At 42.1% G+C, this 22,043-nt stretch overlaps 1 protein-coding gene and 1 long non-coding RNA gene across 2 annotated transcripts; both read right to left on the reverse strand.

Moving 5' to 3' along the window:
* Positions 1–3,713: 3,713 nt before the first annotated feature.
* On the reverse strand, positions 3,714–16,695 carry LOC119742962 (prohibitin-2-like). Its single transcript, XM_038219254.1, has 8 exons — positions 16,440–16,695; positions 13,835–13,996; positions 12,121–12,245; positions 10,925–10,984; positions 10,192–10,282; positions 9,069–9,211; positions 7,524–7,601; positions 3,714–3,837 (listed from the first exon to the last, which is right to left on the reverse strand). Exons 1-8 carry the CDS (start codon positions 16,564–16,566, stop codon positions 3,721–3,723), a joined length of 903 nt encoding a protein of 300 aa, XP_038075182.1. The 5' UTR covers positions 16,567–16,695; the 3' UTR covers positions 3,714–3,720.
* Positions 16,696–17,686: 991 nt separating this feature from the next.
* Positions 17,687–20,932, reverse strand: LOC119742412. Its single transcript, XR_005272845.1, has 5 exons — positions 20,798–20,932; positions 20,475–20,614; positions 20,147–20,286; positions 19,842–19,973; positions 17,687–19,656 (listed from the first exon to the last, which is right to left on the reverse strand). It is a non-coding gene; the product is annotated as an uncharacterized LOC119742412 (long non-coding RNA).
* Between the last annotated feature and the right edge of the window lie 1,111 nt (positions 20,933–22,043).

Below are 22,043 nucleotides of genomic sequence, written 5' to 3' on the forward strand. Positions count from 1 at the left end.
TTTTGGCCAAAATTGAAAAAAATGCAAGGGTTAGCCTTACATTTTTAGTCAAATTTGGCCCAAAATTGTCTTTTCTCAAAACAAGGTAGAAATTCATTTGGATGCTAGAGGAACTTCAATCAATACTCTAACACACATCAGTTGGAAGATTTAGGCAAAAATCGTCAGTTTTTGGAAAAAAAGGTAGTTGTTATGAGAGATTTTACCTTAATTTTTCGACAGAATTTCCCTTTCAATAGCACATCTGTCCAGCAATCGATTTGGAATGCGTTCTAGGGCCCTTGAGGCATCTTTCTAGCAACTTTCAGGAAATTTCATTTTTTGGCCAAAATTGAAAATAATGCAAGGGGTTAGCCTTACATTTGTAGTCAAAATCGGCCAAAATTGACTTTTCTCAGAACAAGGCAGAAATTCATCTGGATGCAAGAGGAACATCAATCAATACTCTGACACACATAATTTTGAAGATTTGGGCAAAAATCGTCAATTTTTGGAGGGAAAAAAGGTAAGTTTTTGAGCGATTTTACCTTTGTTTTTCGACAGAATTTCCCCTTTAATAGCACAACTGTCCAGCAATCGATTGGGAATGCGTTCTAGGACCCTTAAGGCATCTTTCTAGCATCTTTCAGGAAATTTCATTTTTTGGCCAAAATTGAAAAAGATGCAAGGGGTTAGCCTTACATTTTTAGTCAAAATCGGCCCAAAATGGTCTTTTCTCAAAACAAGGTAGAAATTCATCTGGATGCTAGAGGAACTTCAATCAATACTCTAACACACATAATTTTGAAGATTTGGGCAGAAATCATCCATTGGAGAAAAAGATTAATTTTTTGAATGATTTAAATATTAATTTTCGACGGAGTTTCCCTTTTTAATAGCACATCTGTCCAGAAACCGATTTGGAATGTGTCCTTGTGCCCTTTAGGCATCTTTCCAGGAAATTTTGAGCAACATCATTTTTTTGGCCAAAATTGAAAGAAGTGCAATAGGTTCCCCTTACATTTTTAGTGAAATTTGGCCAAAAATAGACTTTAATCCAAACAAGGCAGAAATTCATCTGGATGCAAGACGAACATCAATCGAAAGTCTAAAAAGCACATTTTTAGAGATTTGGGCAAAAATCATCCATTGATGGAGAAAAACATTAATTTTTTGAGTGTTTTTCATTTCAATTTTCGACGGAGTTTCCCTTTTTAATAGCACATCTGTCCAGAAACCGATTTGGAATGTGTCCTAGGGCCATTAAGGCATCTTTCCAGCACATTTTAAGCAATTTCATTTTTTGGCCAAAATTGACAAAAGTGCAAGGGGTTAACCTTACATACATGTATTCAGTTGGGAAAAAAGGTTAAAATATTTTTCCTCTTAATTTCAAGGAAATTTAACACATAAAAACCCACTAAATAGTTAGAGAGTGACTACCACATGGGCCTTTTTTTCACGAGTCGGCCATATTGAATTGAAAGTTAGGTAAAATGATTATTTTTTTGGAACTTGCGAAGAGAAGTGAAAGCAAGTAAATTCATAATAAATTCTAGTTTGCTTCAATGAATAATTTAAAATTTGTAATTAAACATTCCCTAATGTTTAAAGCCATATTTAAAAAAAAAAGACAGTAAAATAAGGCTGCATTGTGCCTGCATAAATAGTCTGGCGCCATACTATTCAACAGTTAACAGTTAATGAAATACATTCCGGGAACTCGACAAAAATGGCCAACTCGTGAATAAGGCCCATTGGAATTCAGATCACAGCAAGAAAAGAAGTGCAAGAACATTTATTCTCTTTTACAATATCCATTGATTTATTCACGTATCAATGTACATCATCGAATGCCTTTCTTATTGCCCTATCAAAACTAAAAATGCATAATGGTCTTCACAAAAACAAAACGGTTTTCAGGAACGATGATTGTTGCGATAATTGAAACAAACTGAAATTTCATGATCAGGAATTGTTAACAAAAATTTGTTTACATGAATCAACAGTACAAGTATGTGGGGCTCTTATTTCTTAAAGTTTGACACTGTATTATAAGTTATACTGCGAGCGCGAGTGGAACACGGAATACTGTAGTGCGTCTGTGTCCTACATACCACGAGGCCGAATGTGGGACACAGACGCACTACATTTTCCGTGTTCCACGAGCGCGAGCGTGATAACGAATTTATCTTCAAGCAAACTTGACGCACAGTAAGGTTGGACCTAGCACGCTTTACACGAACCTTTTAGCAGTTTAGAGCATGCAGCTGGAATGTCGCTCGCATCTTGGAATAGCGCAATACGCAGGGTGCGATATGGACCGTGCAATACAGCCTCATATCACACTGTTGTTGCCATGGATCGACCAATCAGAATCGAGGATACAAGTTTGCTTGAAGATAAAATACATTCTGATATTTACTGACAATTAAACTGTAAATGAAGGCTCAATACCTAACTTTTGATAAAAGGTTTTATTGAACTATGCCTGGCCTAGAGTAAAATTTAAATTTGGTTTAATATTTGAAGTCATCAAAGCTACAAAGCCACTTGATCTACTGAATTTCCAATGAACTGGAATTTTCGACATTTTTCATTCTAAAATGTCCTCAGTTGCCAAAATATTGACTCGGTCATGAGCAAAAGCTGGGAATAATCCCTCTTTTGTGAACCATACACCTGTTCGTACTTTAACACAACTGGGAAATCAAATCCCATCGATGGTGACATAGTGGTACAGTCCTGGTTCCATTAAAACCAAACAAACCAGAGATATTGGGTTATGGCAGATTTTGGTGGTTCAGGTTTTAAAGCTATAGTCCATCATTTGCAGCCATCCGAAAAGTAACTTGCGTAATTATTGTTGAAAAACAAACTTGGTTGAAAGATAGTAAGGGAACTAAACTCCCTGTGAAATTATTCTTTCTCGGAAGCTGTCATTTTGAAGTAATCAACGAAAGAAGGCCTTTCCAACGGTGCGTCTTAAGACGCACCGTAGGAAAATTTAAATTAGTAGTTCGTTTTGTTATTCGGCGAAGCACGCGCAAGCATTTGCACGACGCACACGCGCGCGCGGTTGTTATAATTCGTTGGATCAGTGCGCGACATCGCATATAGCTGCAGTTCAAAACAATTCAAAACATGATTCAGTAACTTTTGATTAGAAATTGAGATCCTATGCTGTTTTTCTCGGAATATACAGCTGAAGCTTAGCTGAAACTTCATCACGTTAGTTGTTCAGTATCCTTCATTAGATTTTGAACATTTTTGTTGCTTCAAACGAACAAAATGCACAAATTACAAATGATGGACTTTATCTTTAAACACAGTCTAATGTCTCACAGTAGCTAGCAACCATCCAAATCAAAAAAAGAACACAACATGAAGGGAATGGTTTACCATGTAAGTGTTATACGCACGTGACTTCTTAAAAAAAGAAGAAGTAATCTTTAAAACAGACGTGCAACTGGGAACAAACAAAAACAGAGGCAATTCCAATTTTACAAGAATCAATACCTTTTTTTTCAAATGTTGATGGCATATAAGTGTGAAGTGAAAAACGAGGAAATCAGCTGATCCGGGGAAAACTTGCATACCTTTTAATATGATCATTTAAACTTCCAATCAAATTTTTGTTTGACCTTTCATTTGACGTGAACGTGATGAAATATGAAAACCTGGCTAGTAGATCGCTTCATCCTACAAAATAAAGATCTCAGATGTGAATACTCTCCAGAGCTACTTCTTCACTGAGGCTTTGCCCAGTCTCTCGGAGTCTTCGTAGAATTCCTTGTCCCCTAGGTTGAGCATCAGGCTGCTGGCGTTCAGGTAGACGCGGTTCTGAGACGAAGCCACCTGCATCAGACACGGACACCAAAACAACATTCACTTTAGTAAGGGAATAAATGTGTGTTCGGGAGGTATTATAACACTCTGTTTAAGACCGGTGGGAGTCTGGATGGGTGATAATTACCCGAGTCTAACCCATTCATAAATACCTTTTCGGTAAAAAAAAACAAATCTTTTCGGTCCAAAAATCAAAACAAGTCAAAAAGTAGACATTGCCAACCATTTTGTTCAACAATTTTACTTTGTTTTACGAAACACCCCTCTGACTATAATATGGAATGCCCCTCCACAGCTCGTTACCTTAAAAGGTGGGCTGGTGTAGTGTGAATTTCGGACCATGAAATACTGATTCACTGGTAGAATTGCGCATGCATACGTGAGGAATGTGAACGTTCAACCAATGAAACGTTAAAAGGCACCGGATTTCATGGAGTCCAAATTTCATGTGACACTGGAAAAGTGTTTAAGACCAGCTAGCCATGTCTTTATCATCCGTTTAAGACCGGCTGTGTGACGGGCTCTCGACCAATAGGAATGTGTAAACTGTCTTAATAGGTATTTATGAATACCCATTTAATAAAAATAACACTACATGTACATTTCTATAGTGCAGTGTGAATCAAAGATTCCTCAAAGCGCGTAATAAAAGAACGCGAAAATAATAGTAATAATCCCCACTGAAAACCCAACTTGAATGAAAATTAGGCTGGACCAGCTGTTGTCTCAATGAATAATTGTTGTAAAATACTGTAAACTTTTTTTTTTTGAGTAAGTTCATCTGGATTGTTTGTCAGAATATTTCTGAAGGTTCGTTTTGAGAAATCCAATAAAAAAATTTGCGAAGATGTTACTCATAAACTAGTGACGTTTCACTGCTACGCTATGGCTCCGTCTATGGCTCAAAGAACGCCACCAGATGGCTCACAGAAGCCATTTTGATGCGCAGGAGGGGAGACAACAACATTCTCAACAAGGACGAGGGGGCCTACAAACTGAACAATATCTTTGATCAACTCATCCGCACCACGCCCTCTATGGCAGCTTCAAGCAGCTATGAGCTCCGTGCGCCAACAAAAGAGGGCGCCCTTTCACCTAGCAACGACGTCCCATGGGCGGGACATTTAGCTGGTTGACGCGCACCGTTCCTTGTGTGTGACGCACGTACACCAGGGGACTTGTACTATGTTCACGCAGTGGTACGGCCGTGCGTCGCGGCAAAATATTGCAGTCAGGTGTTTGCCGGTGTGGGGGTACTTGTGAACGGAGCGGATAAAGGGACAGTGTTGAGTCAAATGGGTTGCCAGTCTGAAGAGGCTGCTAGCGTAGCAGTGAAACATCACTAATTTGTGAGTAACATCTTCACGAATTTCTTATTGGATTTGTCAAAAAGAACCCTCAGAAAAATACTGTAGAACTGTTTAAGACTGATTAAGATATCATCTAGTGCTAGTGTGAAGTCAAGTGAAGCTGAGACACTTTTGAATCCCTCACCGCCTCAGCGTTAGACTTTTTAGCTGCCTTTTTGTTTCGCATTGCATTGTGGGGCACTAACCGCAGTAACCGGCTCAGCGGGTCGGTTACTTGGGCCAGGCTCGATTAAAGCGCGAGAAGTCACATGAGAGTTAAATCGAAAGCAGTCGCGCTTACATGAGTGAAGCGTGGGGGAAAGTGGGGCACTAACCCGAGTAACCGGCTCGGCGAGTCGGTTACTTGGGCCAGGCGCGATTAAGCGCGAGAAGTCACATGAGAGTTAAATCAAAAGCAGTCGCGCCTACATGAGCGACGCATGGGGGAAAGTGGGGCACTAACCTGAGTAACCGGCTCGGCGAGTCGGTTACTTGGGCCAGGCGCGATTAAGCGCGAGAAGTTACACGAGAGTTAAATCGAAAGCAGTCGCACTTACATGAGTGAAGCATGGGGGAAAGTGGGGCACTAACCTGAGAAACCGGCTCAGCGAGTCGGTTACTTGGGCCAGGCGCGATTAAGCGCGAGAAGTCACTTGAGAGTTAAATCGAAAGCAGTCCCGCCTACATGAGTGAAGTGGGGCACTAACCTAAGTAACCGGCTCAGCGAGTCGGTTACTTGGGCCAGGCGCGATTAAGCGCGAGAAGTCAAATGAGAGTTCAATCGAAAGCAGTCGCGCCTACATGAGTGACGCATGGGGGAAAGTGGGGCACTAACCTAAGTAACTGGCTCAGCGAGTCGGTAACTTGGGCCAGGCGCGATTAAGCGCGAGAAGTCAAATGAGAGTTCAATCGAAAGCAGTTGCGCTTACATGAGTGAAGCGGGGCACTAACCTGAGTAACTGGCTCAGCTGGTCGGTTACTTGGGCCAGGCTCGATTATAGCGCGAGAAGTCACATGAGAGTTCAATCTAAAGCAGTCGCGCTTACATGAGTGAAGCGGGGCACTAACCTAAGTAACCGGCTCAGCGAGTCGGTTACTTGGGCCAGGCGCGATTAAGCGCGAGAAGTCACATGAAAGTTAAATCGAAAGCAGTCGCGCTTACATGAGTGAAGCATGGGGGAAAGTGGGGCACTAACCTAAGTAACCGGCTCGGCGAGTCGGTTACTTGGGCCAGGCGCGATTAAGCGCGAGAAGTCACATGAGAGTTAAATCGAAAGCAGTCGCGCCTACATGAGTGAAGCGTGGGGGAAAGTGGGGCACTAACCTGAGTAACCGGCTCGGCGAGTCGGTTACTTAGGCCAGGCGCGATTAAGCGCGAGAAGTCACATGAGAGTTAAATCGAAAGCAGTCGCGCCTACATGAGTGACGCATGGGGGAAAGTGGGGCACTAACCTAAGTAACTGGCTCAGCGAGTCGGTAACTTGGGCCAGGCGCGATTAAGCGCGAGAAGTCAAATGAGAGTTCAATCGAAAGCAGTTGCGCTTACATGAGTGAAGCGGGGCACTAACCTGAGTAACTGGCTCAGCTGGTCGGTTACTTGGGCCAGGCTCGATTATAGCGCGAGAAGTCACATGAGAGTTCAATCTAAAGCAGTCGCGCTTACATGAGTGAAGCGGGGCACTAACCTAAGTAACCGGCTCAGCGAGTCGGTTACTTGGGCCAGGCGCGATTAAGCGCGAGAAGTCACATGAAAGTTAAATCGAAAGCAGTCGCGCTTACATGAGTGAAGCATGGGGGAAAGTGGGGCACTAACCTAAGTAACCGGCTCGGCGAGTCGGTTACTTGGGCCAGGCGCGATTAAGCGCGAGAAGTCACATGAGAGTTAAATCGAAAGCAGTCGCGCCTACATGAGTGAAGCGTGGGGGAAAGTGGGGCACTAACCTGAGTAACCGGCTCGGCGAGTCGGTTACTTAGGCCAGGCGCGATTAAGCGCGAGAAGTCACATGAGAGTTAAATCGAAAGCAGTCGCGCTTACATGAGTGAAGCGGGGCACTAACCTAAGTAACCGGCTCAGCTGGTCGGTTACTTGGGCCAGGCTCGATTAAAGCGCGAGAAGTCACATGAGAGTTAAATCGAAAGCAGTCGCGCCTACACGAGTGACGCATGGGGGAAAGTGGGGCACTAACCTGAGTAACTGGCTCAGCGGGGCGGTTACTTGGGCCAGGCTCGATTAAAGCACGAGAAGTCACGTGAGAGGTAAATTGAATGCAGTCATGCTTGAACGAGTAAGCATGGGGGAAAGTAATCAAATGCACTCTTCAAGAGGAAAGAGGTGGTTGTACTGACCGTTCTGGCAATGTTCTGTGCAGCTCGGATCTTCCTCAGCTTCAGATAGCCTGGATTGTTGGCGATGGCCATTCCCAAGTGAGATCAGAGTTAAGGTAGGTTGATAAAAACAATTTTTTTTTCCACGCAAAACAAGCAATTTTGTCGTTCTTTTTTAATAGCTCGTGACTTGACCCAAGACGAAATGACTTGTGACTGAATTGATATCGACTTGAATGGACATCATGGCCACTCTGTCTCTAAGATCACTCAAACTTACCTAATTTGAAATCAGGCTGACTTGATTTGCACAATCGTTTCAAATCAGTTTCTTTTATAGAATTTCAAAGTGGTACTAAAAAATTATACAAATGGAAAGATATGAGATGGCTGCCTGATCTGACATTCAGCACATGGATTGATTTCAAATGGTTTAGACATAAGTGGTACCATTTACATACTTTTAATTAAATTTGCTCACTTAAAGGTGTATCTTTAGAAAGCATGATACATTTACTGTCATCAGATTACTAAAGTAAAAATCACGACGGTCCGTCCACCAACAATCCAGCACCCTATCCCACTGTCCCACCCCTAGAAAAATCCCCTAAGCCCCTCCCACCCCATTTACCACAGGTCTTCTCCTGGCAGTCAAATCTCCAACAGCTAGGGAGTCTTGTTTAGACACAAGTGGCCCCTGAACAGGGATATGTCAGTCTGAGGTTACAATGTGCAGCCACGGCAGCACCAAGCGATGTTGGTTGGCCACCCATCAAGATTAACAGACTGTTCCCATGAGACATCCGGCGTTTCATGATGAAATTATGGGAAGGGTATTGCTGTCGGCGAATGAGGTGGACAGGACTCCTCAGTGAAGTAGTGAATCATCATGTGACAGTACAAGAGAAATCACATCATTATGAAAACTGGGATACATTGACGTGTAGTTAGCATTCTTGCAGAGCTTTGTACTCAAAACACCAACAAAATATGGCAGCGGTACTTAACAATGAGAAGGCGTAAAGGGCATGCCACCATTTATATAATCTATATAGCATCGGTTACATCAGTGGATAGCAGATGCACCATGGAGTGACATGTCGTGTGAAAAAGGTCATAGACAATGCATCACTTAGTGTTGCGCACAGCAAATCCATCATATTCGTCAATTGGTGGTATCAAACAAGTGCGCACATATGGTCCACTGTCAGGCAAATCTTGCCATTCCTGGTACATGCGCAATTTTTATTCGCAGAAAATAACACAATTTGTCCAATGGGATGCAAGTGCCCTTAACTTTGCCAATATTTCTCAGGCGCGTCACTTAGTGTTGCGCACAGCAAATCTATCATATTCATCATTTGGTGGTATCGTACCAGTGCGCAAATATGGTCCACTGTCAGGCAGACCTTGCCCTTCCTGGGCCTTACGCATTTTTTATTCGCAGAAAATAACACAATTTGTCCAATGGGATGCAAGTGCCCTTCACTTTGCCCTCATTTCTAAGCTACGCTGCCCTCTATTGTTCACGCACAAGCCCACTGGAGGACTGCATCAAAAGGATATCATTTCTGCAGCCGCTGCTTCACCCTCGGCCTGTACCACCTTCTGTGCTCTCTCCTGCTTGGCCTTCTCCACCAGGAACATGGCCCTCTGGGCTTCCTGCTGGGCTACTTGCTTGGCTTCCACGGCCGCTGTGTACTCCTTACCTGCGGACAAGAAGAAAACTCATTTCAGTTATTAATTTCATCTGGATTGTTGGTAAAACAAGAGCTAGACGATTCTCAATAAAGACGATGAGGCCTACAAGCTCCATAACATCTATGATCAACTAGTCCAAGCCACGCCCACGACGACCAAGAAAGGGTAATAAAAGGCAGTTGAGCATTGGACATTATGCTAGTCTGACGAAGCTCCTAGTTTAGGAGTGAAACATAACTACTAAAAAATCGTGAGTAACATCTTCATGTTTTTGGATTGGAAAAAAAATGAATCGTCTAACTCTCAATTCAGATATCTTGTTAACAGGTGAGACAGGGAATCTCTCCCAGCTGCCTACTTAGGGCCCCATTTCAATTCATATCCAGGGACAAGTTCCAGACAATTTGCAGACATTGTATCAGGTATAAGTTGCAGGATTTTGAACACTTTCCCCACAATCTTCCCACAATGTTATTAATATTGGTGAGTCAAGCAGTTGCTCATGAAAATTTCCCAGAAAATGTCTCGGACAAATTCAGAGGTTCTTCCGGACAAAATGAACGATTCTACCCACAACTTGTCTGGGACTTGTCCTGAATACGAATTGAGGCAGGCCCTTACCTGAATGACCTCAACTTCTCGACTGGTTCTTCTGAGAACCACACAACTCGCTAAGAAATATATCTCATTCATATGATGTTACTGCAAACCTCCAATTCATTGACCTCATCTTCATTTCGTAATTCTCTCCTTATCAACTAATGATAAAAACACAAAATCATGTTTTTGTGTCTTTGATCTTTGAGATGAGAAGATGGTTCTTGATGAGCAGTGATGTTTCTGAGAATCACAGTGGTTGCCTTTGGTGGTGAACAATGAATTTGTATATATTTAGTGACTAATAGGACAATGAGAACATGGGTTGATTATGTTCATTACATCCAATGAAAGAATAATTTATTAGATGGGGTTGGGGAAAATTTCTCACCAAAACTGAGTTCTGTGATGGAGACGTCGTCCAGGATGAGGCCAAAGTCGTTGGCTCTCTCCGTCAGCTGCCTACGAATCAGCAAACTCACCTACGGACATGCCAAGTGAGAAAACATAAAGAACATCTCATTGGCCTTTTTTTTGGACAAATGGTGGACACAATTAACACCCTCACTATTATGTCTGCTTTTGCTGTGGGGGAGTGTGGCCCAGTGGTCAGGGTTCATGACTCATGATCAGAGGGTCAGGGGTTCGAATCCAGCTGCTGGCTATAGTTGTGTCCTTGGGCAAGCCACTTCACCCCACTTGCCTCTCTCCACCCAGGAGTATAAATGGGTACCGGCATTAGCTGGGGAGTAACCTGCAATGGACTAGCATCCCATCCAGGGGGGATAAAACTATTGTGTCATTTCATGCTACTGAAACCGGAGATAAACACCGGCCTGATGGGCCACATTAGCAGACTTCAACATTTTGTCCGCTTTTTTTGAAAAATTAGAACATTTTTTTCCCCAACGATGGTTGGCTTACCATCGTTGGAAATGGATTTTTTTATAAAAAATTCCACTCTTCTTAAAAATGACAGCGCACCAGGTGCCATGATTTCACAGGATGCTTGAGACTTTTGACCTATAGCGGTAGAATCACGTCAACGCGGCAGAATCGCAGTCAAGTGAGGTATTTCATAATAATAGCTGCATGTGTTTAATGTCGATGGTGTTCCATCTTACCTGCTGTCTCTGAGTAATGAGCTGTGAAGCATTAAACTTTGCTACGACACCCTTCAGAACCTGAAAAAGAAAACGACAGGTCAAAATGTTACTGGTGGCATCAAACATGATCCGCATGGCAATAACCTACATAACCCTTAGCCTTGGTCAATGCTCTCGTCGTTATTCGTCCCGTACGCGGTCAATCGTCGGCATACATATGTATATCCTCATGCGCTATGCACATGCATGTAAAAATACAGCACGAACAGCGACCTCACGCGGCCACTATTTTTATATGCAAATCAGTTGGGGACGATCGAGAGCCTTGGTTCAATCGTCCATGTGAGGTTTTGGGGGTGGTGCTCATTATGTTAATAGCCTTAGCTGACCTTAAATGTCGTTTTCTTATTGGTCGATCGTTGCGTGGAAACTTGCATAGTGAAACGTGGTACCCTACATAATCCATACACGTACACGTTGTGTCTCTGCACACGGCACCAATGCACAAAAACTGTGGTTCCTGTCACGTCCGCAAAAGGCGAATAGCTGCGAATAATTTGATGACGTCCGGATTTACCAAGGTGTGATTGGATACTCCACATATTAGCCCCGCCTACACTTATCTGTATTCGCATACGAGGTCGTGCGCTAGAAATCCAGCGCAAAATAAAGAAAAACATAAGCTTTGGCCGACGATTGAACCAAGGCTCGAGATCGTCCCCAACTGATTTGCATAAAAAAACAGTGGCCGCATGAGGTCGCTGTTCGCGCTGTATTTTTACATGCATGTGCATAGCGCGTGAGGATATATGCCGACGATTGACCGCGTACGGGACGAATAACGACGAGAGCATTGACCAAGGCTACATAACCCTCTGCACTTCACAGCCCTGCAAGTTCTACAAACCCATTAACCCTCCTATGCAAACATGCATTCTGAGCCATGCTGTTACTTGGGTCAAAAGTGGTCAAGTGACCCATTGGTGTGTTAAAAATATACCAGGGGAAGTGGAAGGAAATTTTGACCGTTTGTGACCTTTTAAACAGCAGGGGGCTAATGCAACTAAAATCTCTGGTCAATGTTATGAACCTTTTGTTAAAAAAAAAAAAAGGTGTACACCTTCATTGTTGCATGATTATCATCGGGACGTATGACATCTCTAGTCAATGACCATAACCAGCAGCACTCAAAATAGCTTGACCTTTGACATTACCTCATTGCATATGGACGGCAGGACCCTCTCGTCGTAGTCTGTGCCCAGCTGGCGCAGGATGGTAGGAAGGTTGGCCTCCATGGGTCTGGACAGGACACGCAGACTGATGTTGACCATCTGAAGATCTGCATAAAGTATATCCACAACATAAATATCCACATTTTTAAACACTGTACAACGTAAATTAACATGTACATGTAAGGTTAAGCAATTTATTAAGGGAATAAATGTGTGCTCCGGAGGTTTTTATCACTCTGTTTAAGACCACTTAGAGTCTGGGTGCTGACAATTACTCGAGCCGGAGGTGAGGGTAATTATCAGCACCCAGACTCTAAGTGGTCTTAAACAGAGTGATAAATACCGACGGAGCACATATTTATTCCCATTCATAAATACCTTTTCGGTGAAAAAAAATCATATAATTCGTTCAAAACATCCCGATTTTGTTCAACAAATTCACTTTATGCTTTTTGAAACATCCCTCTTACAAAATAATGGAGTGTTCAGCTGGCGAGTAAGATGTAAACAACCCTTTAATGGAGATTGACGCGCGCGTATCATGTTCTACGCGATGTCGCGCAGAACGCACCTGGCGCGTTGCGTTTTGAATTTAGAACTATAAAAGTCTAACTCCCTGGTAGTGTTGCGCATGCCTACGTGAGGATTGTGAACGTTCAACCAATGAAACGATAAGAGGCACTGGATTTTTAGGAGTCCACATTTTATTGTGACACTGGAAAGTGTTTAAGACCAGCTAGCCATGTCTTTATTATCCGTTTAAGACCGGCCACGTGATGGGCTCTCAACCAATAGGAATGCGTAAACTGTCTTAGGTATTTATGAATCTCGATTCAAACAACCAGTCCATTCCAGTACTGCACAACTAAAGTGGGTCAGAAGATACAACTGGTACCAGTCTCCACTTATACACTTCTTTCTACAGTCACATCCCCAGACTACTGAATGGTCCATTTGGACACTTGCCAGTCTTTATGTGCCTCAACTTAAAATCACTTAGAATCCCTCTCCGCCTGATCGGGCAAATTTAGTAAAACTGGTCCTTGCACAAGATTGTATTGAACTGATTAAGAATATGTTAAAACGATTGTAGAATAAGTTGCAGTGGTAACGTGGACTTCATAGTTTTAGATAAACTTTTAGGTTCCCCAAACTCCCCATTTTCTTGGCTAGAAACTTTCCCCGAGGCACATTCTTCCTAAATATGAATTACGGCAAGTATCTGGTGCCACACACAGAAATAATGAATGGACTCAACTTTCCTCACTTTATAGCTTTCAGGATTAGGACAACAAAAAAAATAAGTCGGTCTCTGGTCAGCGCGCGCGTCGATTTTAATCATGCGCGTCGATCTTTTTTTTCCCCAAAATGTTCCGCGGTAGCTCCAACAGCGCCCTCTATTTCCGCACCTCCTCAATTTTTTTTTACCAAAGAGCACCAAGGAATGGGAAATTGCACCAAGGCAAATGATCGAAAGCACCAAGGCAAATTATGGAGGACACCAATGTACATGACGACACCAAAAAAGCAAAGTAGTACCCACCTTGTCTGTACAATCCAAGCTTGAAGAAGAAAAAAAAAAAAAAAAAAAAAAAAAAAAAAAAGGCGCCCCGTGACCGCGTCAATTCCAGAACTTTGGTCTGACCAGAGACCGAATATTTTTTTTTTTGGCCTTACTTATAATCCTCTGGCCTACCTTTGCTTCCGGTGGGTGAAGAGATCCTTCTTGGCTTGGAGCGGATGTTGTATATGACGGGGTACTGGAACCACGGTATCCTAAAATGCAGTCCCTCAGCATAAATCCCGTCTTGAACGCCCCCGAGACGACTGAAGATTACCGCTCGATGACCACCATCCACTTACATTTATAATAAGAAAGAATTTAAAAATTAAGATTTGAAGGAAAAAAAATGAAGCTAGGGTAAAAGGGGGAGTATTCGACCGGATAAGGGAAACTTGGTCCATTTTATTTTAAAATAAGGTGAAGAAACTCAAACTCCAAATGGATAACATAAGCACTCTTTTATCTTTATTCAGAACTTACCTGGTCAGCGTTGATGGTCACGATGTATGACCTTTGACCTTTTGAACGAGCGGTCACTGTGCAAAAACAAGTCGCGCTTAATCAATGACTGTTTCATGTACTGATATGTGTCCCGTGCCAAAAACCCACACTGTCAGACGGCATGGGGCACATATGACTACATGAAACAGTCGTTGAGTAAGCGCAACTTGTTTTTCTTCAAAAGTGACGTCACACACGCGCGCGATGAATTATGCATCAGTCATGTCAGTGAAATGGACTGTGCAACTCAGCAGACACATTTAATTGTGAGTGGCAAGTTCAGACTATTTTGTTCTTTTTTCAAAATTACCGGTTGTTTGGAACAATTTAAGGGGTCTTATGGAATGTCATTAATGTGTGGATCTGTCCAGGGTTACTGTCTTTCTCATTTGTATTCTTTTTACCATTTTTTGGGGGCCTTTTGTCCTCACGAGGGCATGCACAAAAATGCATACCGTGTACATGTCACCAAAGTACATGTATGCCAAATCGGTGGAGCGTTTGTACGGAGGGTACCGTAGTTCAACGCTCCACTCAGTAGAGCTAGGTACGGGTAGTGATGTCACGTCATGCGCACCGTGCACTACATAAATCAACAACCAACATGACCAATGCTAGCCCCATAAATGTGGCCTATTTACTGGACTACCTCCGTAAACATAGGCCACACATCCACATGTACAAAAACGTGTCGCACTTTGCCAAATTTTGATTTTCGCATTTAGGCTTAGTTTGTAGGTTTGTTTTGCTTTAGAAGCATACTCACCCTCTTTATAGGCTAATCAGAAAGTGCTGCCTTTTTCAGATGTCTATTTTTTGGAAATTTCCAGATTCATTTTTACACATTTGCGTATCAAAATTTCAACATGAAATTTCACAAAAATTAGACATCTGAAAAAGGCAGCACTTTCTGACTAGCCTATAAAGAGGGTGAGTATGCTTCTTAAGCAAAAAAATCCTACAAACTAAGCCTAAATGTGAAAATCAAAATTTGGCAAAGTGCGACACATTTTTGTACATGTGGATGTGTGGCCTTTGTTTACGGAGGTAGTTCAGTAAATAGGCCACATTTATGGGGCTAGACCAATGCCACAATTTGTCGCCAAGACTATCTGCTGCAGAGCTGATGTGGGCCTCCATAGTCTGCCCTAAAAACACATTTTTCCGAAAATGTCTTCACATTTCCTTCCCTTTCTGGATTCGTCTTAGGTGAAATCACAAGGTGAGGTGAACATTGAAGTTTTAACTGGCAGATAGCTGACGTACTAGTATGGTATTCATTCCCAGTTCTCACATGGGGAAAATGTCCACACTGGCTCACCACTTTAACTGCCGCCAAACACATCAATTTTCATCTCACCTTGTGATTTCACCCAAAAGGAATCCAGGAAGCTGTGTAAATGCGAAACAAAATTAGGCAAAATGTGTTTTTAGAGCACATTTTGGATGCACACATCGTGCAAAACTAAGTTGAAGCAGTTGGTCAAAACTGATTGAGTGGCTAAAAGACAGCGGTACGCTATACGCATGACATCGACAACCATGACATCGCATGAGCCAGCCAATGATAGTGCAATACGTCATTATGAACATTTATTTTCTCATGAATATTTAGTTTATTTCAATGGCTATTTCAAATACTTCCAAAGTTTGATTATTGCAACAGCGATCGTGCGCGGCCTAGCGGTTAAGAGTCTCGTGTTTCAAGCAAGAGTCCGAGGTTCGAATCTCGATGAAATAAGTGACTGATTAATAAATAGAAATAAAGGAAACATGGGAAAGGAGAGGGTGAGAGTAGAGGAGGGAAGTGGAGGGAAGTGGAGGGAATAACCATAAAGGTTGCAACTTTTGGCGCTTGAAAAAGGTGGTGATCCAGTATGGAATTTTTTCCCTCACATGAAAGCATATTCTCTGGTGTACAACTACAATAGTACAAGCATGACAAGATAAGCAAAAAAAGATGATTTTTTTTTTCTGTTTCAATTTTCAAAAGTGGTGTCAGGATGCAACATTTTTTCCAAAAAACTTGCTGACCTTTATTGAGATGATATATATGAAGAAAAAAGTCGCTTCAAGTTGCAATATTCTTTTCAGGCAATTTATACGGTTAAAAAGTACACATATAAAATCCTGTCCGAAAACTGGACTGGCATTGAACCCATGCAGACTGCCATGACTGCAGTGCTGTGCCAGTGGTTATGCAAATTTAGCTGATGTAATCCAGCCCTTAACTTACCTGTGTATATGGATTCTTTGACCCCATAAGCAAGCGCCCCAGCCGCCAAAACCAACTTCACACCAGTACCGAGGCCAGCGGGGCCTTTCCCCATCCTCCCCATCATATCTTTCACTTGCTGAGCCATGTTTTTATCGGTCAAATTGGCTTCAGTCCTTCACGTTTTCACTCTTTTCCAATCTACACGCGTGAGACGGTCTGCGTATTTCCCACTTCCACGTGTTGAAAATTGCTTAGTGAGGTAGAGACCTTTTGGGGGAACAGACTAAAACAGTTCGGACATGCGCAATTTGTGAGGTAATTCAACCGTGACGATGAGGGCGCACTGGACGGCAGACGACGCCGAAGTGTCGACCATCGAAGAACAGAGGCACTAGTGCGCCTATCAAAATGTTTCCCACATCCCTCCCCCCCCCCCCTCCGCTGCCCCAGGTCCGATGTCAGGATTTGGTCACGTTTTTCATGCCCCAGGGTGGGGATTTTGGTCACTCATGGCGTACTGCATGGAAAGGCAATCACAAGTGCGCCCCACGTATGTATGTCGCGGCATGGTTGGGGATTGTCACTTAAATTTTGCCCGAGGGCTGGGGATTTTGTCACTTCAAAAGTGACAATCCCCACGTCTTGGGTGGGGCAGCCCGCGGGGAGGGGGGGGGAACAATTGATAGGCGCATAAGGGTTCGCAAACTGTCGCATCGGCAATCAAGGGCGGATCCGGGGGAGGGGGGGGGCCCAACGGGGGCCATGGACCCCCCCCCCCCCAAAAAAAACCACAAAAAACCAGCCAATTTTTTTTAAAGTGACGTCGCAAGAAAGGCAGCCACTGCGTACCGGTAGGCTACACGGGGGCGTGGGGGGGGGACAGCCCCCCCCCATGAAACCTTGTCGCCCCCCCCCAGTCGCCCCCCCCCCCTGAGATTTTGAGTTTCTTAAAAAGTTATCATTGATCTACATGATGGCACCCCCCCCCCCCCCGAAAAATTCCTGGCTACGCCACTGGGCTACACCACCATCTTTTGCTCGTAAATTGGTTAAAGTTGTCAGAAATTGCCTCAGATCGCACCACGTACAGAGCATCTAAATTCCATTTTTATTTCGGGGCCCGAACCCCATGCACTTAATTTTTGGAACCGCATTTTTGGGGGGAATTTCTTTTTCTTTTTTTTTGGTCCCCCATTTTTTTTTTTTGGAACCGCCCTTGTCGCCTAGATAAAACATTGTATAGAAACTACTTGCAAGGAAATTGATTTTGTTTATTTTGTTTATTACTACTTTACCACTCTCACAGTGTTTACATTGTACATTGTTTTATACATACATTCTTGTCTTGAAGTTAATGGAACATCTTAGGTTGGGGTGTGGTAGTTGGGCGTAAAGGGAACACTTGGGATTTTCTCTCGGGGGGGGGGGGTTAAAAGGGAGTGTTTCATAAGTCCTTGGACTTCTTACAACTTCCTCATAGATTCTCTGCTTTTCATTTATCTTTGTTACTTATCTTTGTCATTTACTTTTATGTTTTGTTTATCTATTAAGTTACGTACTTTATATGTTTTCATTATGAAGTTATGAAATAAAACTAGATTGATTGATGTGAGTTGATTGATACTGACACAACTAAATATTTAATACAGCAAGTTTTCACTCAAGTTTAATCTGCAAAATTGCCACTACATCTGTAATTAAAAATATACATTATATAAATTATGGTATTACGAAGAAAATAAAATTAAATGTCGAGTGTGTAAATGTACGAAGAGGAATAATTTGAAAGCCACTAAAAATAAAAATGGACTTTGGACGGACGGAAAATGAATTATCGTTTTCCCCACTTGTGGATTTATTTTAATAAAACCAACAAATTGGAAATATCATGATTCCCTTTCTAATCCTCTATTTATTTATTAAATTTCGTTGCCCGGGGCCTGCCCAAACGTTTAACTAGTTTACATTGGGACCCGGCCCTGCATGCAGTAGAAATTATAAAGTTAAGCAAAGTAAAATTTACGAGAAAAAAATGTACATAGGAATCATTTGAATACTACCTAATACAAACTTATACAAACACTTATACAAACACAAGTGCTATACGAATATTTACACAATATAAAGTTCACTTTAAACATTTTAGTAAAAGGCACTGATTTGCTGATTACGAGATGGGCGAAAACCCCGCGAAAACCCTTTTGGGGAAAAAAACACGGGGAAATTCCCGATCCGGCTCCAAATTTCCATGGCAACCAAGTTTATAACTTCGTAGATTAGCGCATTTTTTAACTAGTGTGTTAGTGGCAGAAATATCACTGGCTAATGGCTTTACGGCAGGAAATCCATGATTCTTAGTTGGTCATGTAAATTATTCCATACAAATTTCTCCACACAGCGAAGCTTATGGCCGCTAGCACTCCTTTTAATAGACTATTACCATGTTGCGGCCATCTTGATTTTTCCCATTCAAATCAACGCAACGAAAGCGAGGCTGGAAGGAAAATTAGTCTGGTTCCTAGATATTGGCACAAAACATTATCTTTTTAGTACTGTTATTGGATACAGGGAAAAAGACTAAAATGGTAGCAGCATGTTAAAGGTCTATTGGGCGAAAGAGGCTTCCAATGCCATGTTACTTGATTGTCTTGTTTCACGAATTTAACAGATTCGTCGTGCACAAAGGAGTCATTTTGTTCAGACTTTTGAAAACAAGAATAGCCTTTTTTAGACTTAAGAACATTGAAACCAGTTTAGCTTAGCAAACATATCCGCTAGTGAGGGAGGTATACATTTAAGGAAACTCTGTAAGGCTATTTTCAGAGATTTTGTTGAGAATATTGTCGTGGGATATGTACCTCCCTCCCCCACTTTAAAAAGTTGTGGGACTAATTGCCCTCCCCCCCCCCCCCATGCCCACCGATTGAAGCCCATGACTTAAACTAATTGAGTTAAGAAGTTGACATGTTCAGCAGTTTTACATGATCGACACAATCAAATGCTTTACCGAGATCTATAAGCACACATTTAAACTTCTCCATGACCCATGGCCTAAAACACTTGTTTGTTAAATCGTGCTTTCGGTTGAGTGAAATGGTCTAAATCCTACTTGGGAGCGATGGATCAGAAGGAAACTATATAATAAGCATTGTAAAACTTATAGTGGAGTGGTGAAAGACTGTACTCCGTGTGTATATTGTCACCATTTCTCCTGCTTACTCAAAGCCAGATGAATCTGCAAAGATAAAAAAAAAACCAATCCAATTATTTTTTTACAGTCGGAGCACAAACCAACTATTGGAATGATGTGTGTAGAGTAGATATGTCATTAAAAAAAATGGATGTGCCACTGCCCGCAGACGAAGACAAAAATTGAAAAAGAAAACAAAATACATCTGAATCTTTTTTTTTTTTAATTACCTCAAGAATTGGTGAAGACTTGGCTCTGCAAGCAGGTCATCAGTCCTTCCGTCGGTCTTCCTCCCTGCTTCCGGTTCCTTGGGATTCGGAACGTCCAGAATGACAACTCATCCTGTAGCTAGACCCTCATCTCTGCCAAAAGATTGGAAGGAACACATGTAAGAAAATGTGTGTGGGATATGCAGCTGTTGCTCTTTTTTTTGGGGGGGGGGGAGATTTGTGAAAGTGTTGAGGATGGTTCTTTTTATTTTCTTGAAAATTAATTGAAAAAGAAAAATACGATCTGAATCTCTTTTTTAAATTACCTCAAGAATTGGTAAAGACTTGCCCAGCAAGCAGGTCTTCAGTCCTTCCGTCGGTCCTCCTCCCTGCTTCCGGCTCCTTGGGATTCGAAACCGATTGTAACTTGGTCCAGAATGACTTCTTATCTTGTAGACCTTCATCTCTGCAAGAAGATTAGAAGGAACACATGTAAGAAAATGTGTGTGGGATATGCAGCTGTTGCTCTTTTTTTGGGGGGGGGGGATTTGTGAAAGTGGTGAGGATTGTTCTTTTTAAAACAATTTAATTTAATTTTCTTGAAAATTTATTGAAAAAGAAAAAATACGATCTGAATCTCTTTTTCTAAATTACCTCAAGAAATGGTGAAGACTTGCCCAGCAAGCAGGTCATCAGTCCTTCCGTCGGTCCTCCTCCCTGCTTCCGGCTCCTCGAGATTCGGAATCGAGTGTAACTTCGTCCAGAATGACAACTCATCTTGTAGACCTTCATTTCTGCAAGAAGATTAGAAGGAGCACATGTAAGAATATGTGTATGGGGTATAATGTGCCTGTTGCTCCTTTTTTGGATTTGTGAGTGTTGAGTGATTATTCCTTTTTAAAACAATTTAAATTAATTTTCTTGAAAATTAATTGAAAAAGAAAAAATACGATCTGAATCTCTTTTTCTAACTTTACCTCAAGAAATGGTGAAGACTTGCCCAGCAAGCAGGTCATCAGTCCTTCCGTCGGTCCTCCTCCCTGCTTCCGGTTCCTTGAGATTCGGAATCGATTGTAACTTCGTCCAGAGTAATTACATCTCATCTTGTAGACCATCATCTCTCTGCCAGAAGATTAGAAGGAACACATGAATGTGTAAGGAAATGTGTTCAGGATAATAATTGCGCACATTGCTCTTCTTCTATATTTGTTGATTTGTGAAAGTGCTTTAAGTGATTAATCTTTTATAAGTAATTTTAAAAAAAAATGGGGGGGGCCCGAGGGAAATATTCTTCTTCTTTTTTGCTATTAGGTTTCAGTAATCGTGGACACAACAAGGAGAACCACTTTAAGACAGCCTGTGACATATTCGAAAGGAAAGTATATCATTAATATTCTTACCCAAGGAAGCAAGAATGGAATGCTCAGCAAGCAGGGCCGTCAGTCATCTGTTGGTCCTCCTCCCTGCTTCCGTTTCCTCCGCATCTGACAAGAACACTTGGGCTTGCACGAACTCACAATCTATCTGCAAGTGGCTGAAAAGAAACTTACGAAAAGAAAACAACAAGTCTACCTAGCGCAGCTAGGTTAAGTCAGTATGAGCAATACAGTGATTTCTTGGTCAAATAAGTGACTGTTATTACGGTGAAACGAGGGAAAATGGTCCTTACCTGACCACTATAAAAGATAGAACCATAGAAAATGGGAAACTTTGTTTAGGCCTTCACTATACCTAGATTGCTAGGCCTAACTCGGTAATGTCCCATTTAGTGGCCCTTACCCGACCACTGTAATGGGTACAACCATGGAAAAAGGTAAACCAAGTTTAGGTCTACCCTACCTAGATTACTAGACCTAACTGGCTGCGCAGCCTCATACATACAGACAGTGAAGGTAATGCAATTAGTGGCCCTTACCTGACCACAGTAATACCATAATGGGTACAACCAGAGAGAAAGACGAAAACTTAGTTGAGGACTATTCCAAATAGATAACTTGGCCAAATTGGCTCGAAATCTCTAACAAAGATAGTGAAGCTTAATACAAGTTTGCCCGAAAGCAACGCGAACCTGCTCAAAGGGAAACAATACGATGCCGACCTGCGCTGATCGGACTTACCGGACTTGAAAAGTTACTGTCGATCAAAACCTCCACTGGTTTTGTGGGTCTTTAAAAAAAAAATCAACGAATCGGTTTTTTTTTTTTTTTTTTAACTCTGTACGGA

This window comes from Patiria miniata, unplaced genomic scaffold (genome assembly GCF_015706575.1).
Source record: "Patiria miniata isolate m_02_andy unplaced genomic scaffold, ASM1570657v1 HiC_scaffold_6, whole genome shotgun sequence".
Taxonomy (NCBI): Eukaryota; Metazoa; Echinodermata; class Asteroidea; order Valvatida; family Asterinidae; genus Patiria; species Patiria miniata.